Here is a 3636-nt window from a genome sequence, read left to right as displayed (position 1 = left end):
GGAAGTAAAGTAATCATTCCGAAATTTAAGTGAAATATCTGCAAATGTCTAGAAAACAAATCATGGAACATTGGAAGCAAATCACCCTTAATAATGTGCCAGCACTTTTTATAAAACTCAGCCAGAAAACCATCCGGCCCAGGAGCTTCATTATTCTTCATCTGTGAAATTGCCTCAAACACCTCTTTCTTCGAAAATGGGGCGGTCAAAATTTCGTTCTCGTCCATTGCTAGTTGAGGGATGTCCTCAACCCTAGACTCGTCTAAGGACACAAAATTATCCCCAGGTGCCCCAAATAGCTACTTGTAATAATTGGTGATGTATAGTTTTAGGTTCTCCTGTCCTAAAATCGTCCCCTCATCTTGCTCGAGCTGAAAGATTTTCTTCTTTCGATGCTTGCCATTCGCAATCATATGAAAGAATTGTGTGTTATCGTCCCCTTGGGCGGCTTTTCATACTTTAGCTCTTAGCGCCCACTTCAATTCCTCCTCTTGAAGCAATTATTTCAGTCTCATTTCCGCCTTCACTTTAGTTTCCATCTCTCTGGTATCTAGAATGGAGGACTGATCGAATCCTTTCATCTGGCACAAGGATAAACCGTAGGATGATTTTTCTCCTGGTACAACCGGTCCATCCTGGATTTGAACTAAAGACCTCACCCCGTGAACTAAATCAACCAATTGTGAAAGAATCAATAGACCTCTTTCCGGGAGTGATTTATCCTTCCAAGAACGCAACATACAATCCTGGAGTATGATTTAAGTAAACATAAAACAGATTGTTTAGTTCAACAAGATTTTTTAGCTTAGAACACTAACATTTCTGTTTTACATTTTTAAGTTTTTATTTTTCATAGGTGAACAAGTTAGTTAATGCATCATGGTTACGTGTATACCATGTATCAATGCCCAACTTTCACGAGATGGTTCCCATGAAACAACTATTATTTATTTCAAGCTACTTTGGATCGTTGTTAATATTAATAATGAAATAAATTATGTAATGGAATGGTAGGACAGAAAAAGGAAGCATGGGAACAACAACAAGATGAAGGTATTGAAACGTCAATTTCAAGGAGATAGAAAATGGATTCCTATTTTGAGAACACCTAAGCTCACATCAAACCGTCAATTTAGGATCCAGCTTGGGATTATGTTCTCTACTGACGCAAATGTTAGGGATAAAGGAAGTGGAAATACTGAAATGAAATGAAATAAAGATTAATAAAGTAAAAAAAATCAAGATCGAAGAGCCCAGGTTCTAAATATAGAAAATATGCCACAATCATTGTTATTCTCATTTTAAAATGATACTTCGAATTTATTCAAATTTGATATCATGGAAATATTTCTTAATCATAAATATAATATTATCAGCTTTATTTATAAGGTCTTTGTAAATAATTAATAATATGATTGCAATGCATCGCCTAGCTGCAGAGGGCCGGGGTCATCCTCCTTTTCAAAAAAGAATGTCAGACCTGATAGTTACTCCACTATTAAGTTCAATTTTTTTTTAGCTTAAAAATTCACGACACTTATTTTAGATCAGATAGAGTAATATCTGTTTTTGCAGGGAAAACTAAAATTTTCATACAACATGAGTGAAAATTAGAGACGTTCGACTCATCATTTCCTTTGTGCAGGGTTCACGCATGGAAATTTAACTGCACATGTACACACTACGACGTGACGTATTTACAGAGCGGTGATGTCGAGACGGTAAATGGCGAGCCAAGTGGCCTCGGAGAAGTGCCGACAAAGCGAAAGGAAAAGAGGGCAAGAGAGACAGGGAGTGAGACGGCACGAGCAAGGAAGAGAAGCTCGATGTGAAGCAGCCAGCCAGACGGACAGGGGAATGAAGGCGGGCCCCGCCCGTCCCGGCAACAAGATCCCCTCGCCCGCACGCCCGCCCGCACTGCTCCGCTCCACTCCACTCCACTCCACTCCACTCCTCCCCGATCGATCGGTCCGTCGAATCAAATCACACGCCTAGCCTAGCTCGCCTCCCCTGCACCATCATTGCCGCGCCGCCCGCTGCTCTGCCTCTGCTCCGCTCCGCTCAGCCGAGTGCGCAGATCGATCGGCGATGGACATGAGGTGGGCGCCGAGGCGGCCGGCCGACCAGCCGTCCTTCTCCTCCACGCTGCTCGACGCGATATGCGACTCCATGGACGGCCCCGAGGCGAGAAGCGCCACGGCGGCGAGGTCGGCGTCGGCGGCGGCGACACGGGCGGCGGCTGCGGCCAAGAAGCAGGAGGAGGCCGCCCTGCATTACTACTACTACTACAAGCCGGCCTTGGCCGCCAGCCACCGGGCGCGCGGCGAGGCGCCGACGCAGGGCGCCGCGGCCGCGGACTGCTCCGGCCGAGGCTACTTTTCCTCGTCCGAGGTGGAGTGCTCCCTCGGCCGCCTCAACCGCATCCGCACGTCCGGCGGCGCGGCGCCGAGGCAGAGGCAACAGCAGCAGCAGCAGCGTCCCGCTCCGGAGAAGTCGGCGAGGACGAAGAAGCCGACGGCCGCCGCCCGCGGCTGCAGCAGGCCGGCGTCCCCCGGCGCGCGGCTCGCCAGCCTGCTCAACTCCATCTTCGCCGGGAAGCGCCATTCGGCTCAGCGGACGGCCCCGGCGGACCAGGAGCCCGTGTGCTCCACAGCGCCGTCGTACGCGCGGTCCTGCCTGTCCAAGACGCCGCCGCCGTCTGCGGCGCGGGCGAGCCGGAGCCGGAGTACCCGGACCGTGAGGTTCCTGGACATTGACGGTGAGCTGGCCGTGGCCGCCGCGGCAGTGGGACGCTGCCGCCGAATTCCCGTGGTGGAGGTGGAGGAGGAGCTGCTCCGGCCGGCGGACGTGGAGGCGCGCATCGACGGTGGCGAGAAGAGCAGCGACGCGAGCTCCGACCTGTTCGAGCTCGAGAGTCTCGCGGCCACGGCTTCGGAGAGCGGCCGGTGGGATCGCGACGGGTCGTACGGTAATGAGCTGCCGGTGTACGGGACCACCGGAGTTGGCCTCCACCGTGGGATCGGCCATCCCCGCACGTACGAGTATGGACCGTATGGTCTTGGTCGAAGTTGTAGAAAGCTTGTTTGATTTCGAATAAGTATAAGTAGAGGGTGCTCAGTGTTAAATAGTCTATAACTGTTTCCTAATATAGTTTTTGCTGTTAGTTTCAGATATTGTGTTGTAGGTGTTTTGTACAGCTAATTAGTCGCTACACTTTGCACCTGTGTAACTCCATGTGGCATATAATTGTTTCTTATTAGTTTTTGCTATTAATTTTGGAGATTATTATCAAGCTCATCAGCAATTCAATCTGGAACCTGAGCTCAAATGCACCTGATGAACAGTAAAATAAATAAAAAATGCAACCCTTTTGTGGTGCAAGAAGCGCCTGTGCATGAACTCCGTGCAAAATTTTGTGAAGTATGGACATTTGAGGAGCTTCTGGAAAAAAAAGACAAAATCAGGCGTGAATAGTGTGATTTTCAAAAGTTCTTCAGACACCCGAGAATTGTCTTTTTTTCCACGAGCTCCTCTAATGTCCAAACTTCATAAAATTTTGCACAAAGTTCATGCACAAGAGCATCTTACAGCACAAAAATATTTGGATTTTTAATTTGTTTTTTATTTGGTTTTACT

At 48.4% G+C, this 3636-nt stretch overlaps 1 protein-coding gene across 1 annotated transcript; it reads left to right on the top strand.

The window, feature by feature from the left end:
- The first annotated feature begins 1795 nt into the window (after nucleotides 1–1795).
- Nucleotides 1796–3273, top strand: LOC125556053 (protein BIG GRAIN 1-like). The gene has a single exon (XM_048718884.1). It carries the CDS (start codon nucleotides 2089–2091, stop codon nucleotides 3085–3087), a length of 999 nt encoding a protein of 332 aa, XP_048574841.1. The 5' UTR covers nucleotides 1796–2088; the 3' UTR covers nucleotides 3088–3273.
- The last annotated feature ends 363 nt before the right edge of the window (nucleotides 3274–3636 follow it).

This window comes from Triticum urartu, chromosome 1 (assembly GCF_003073215.2).
Source record: "Triticum urartu cultivar G1812 chromosome 1, Tu2.1, whole genome shotgun sequence".
Classification (NCBI taxonomy): Eukaryota; Viridiplantae; Streptophyta; class Magnoliopsida; order Poales; family Poaceae; genus Triticum; species Triticum urartu.
This window is presented reverse-complemented; position numbering and strand designations above follow the sequence as displayed.

Excerpts from the sequence above, each read along its gene's own strand:
- LOC125556053 (XM_048718884.1), top strand. The coding sequence starts at position 2,089 with ATGGACATGAGGTGGGCGCCGAGGCGGCCGGCCGACCAGCCGTCCTTC.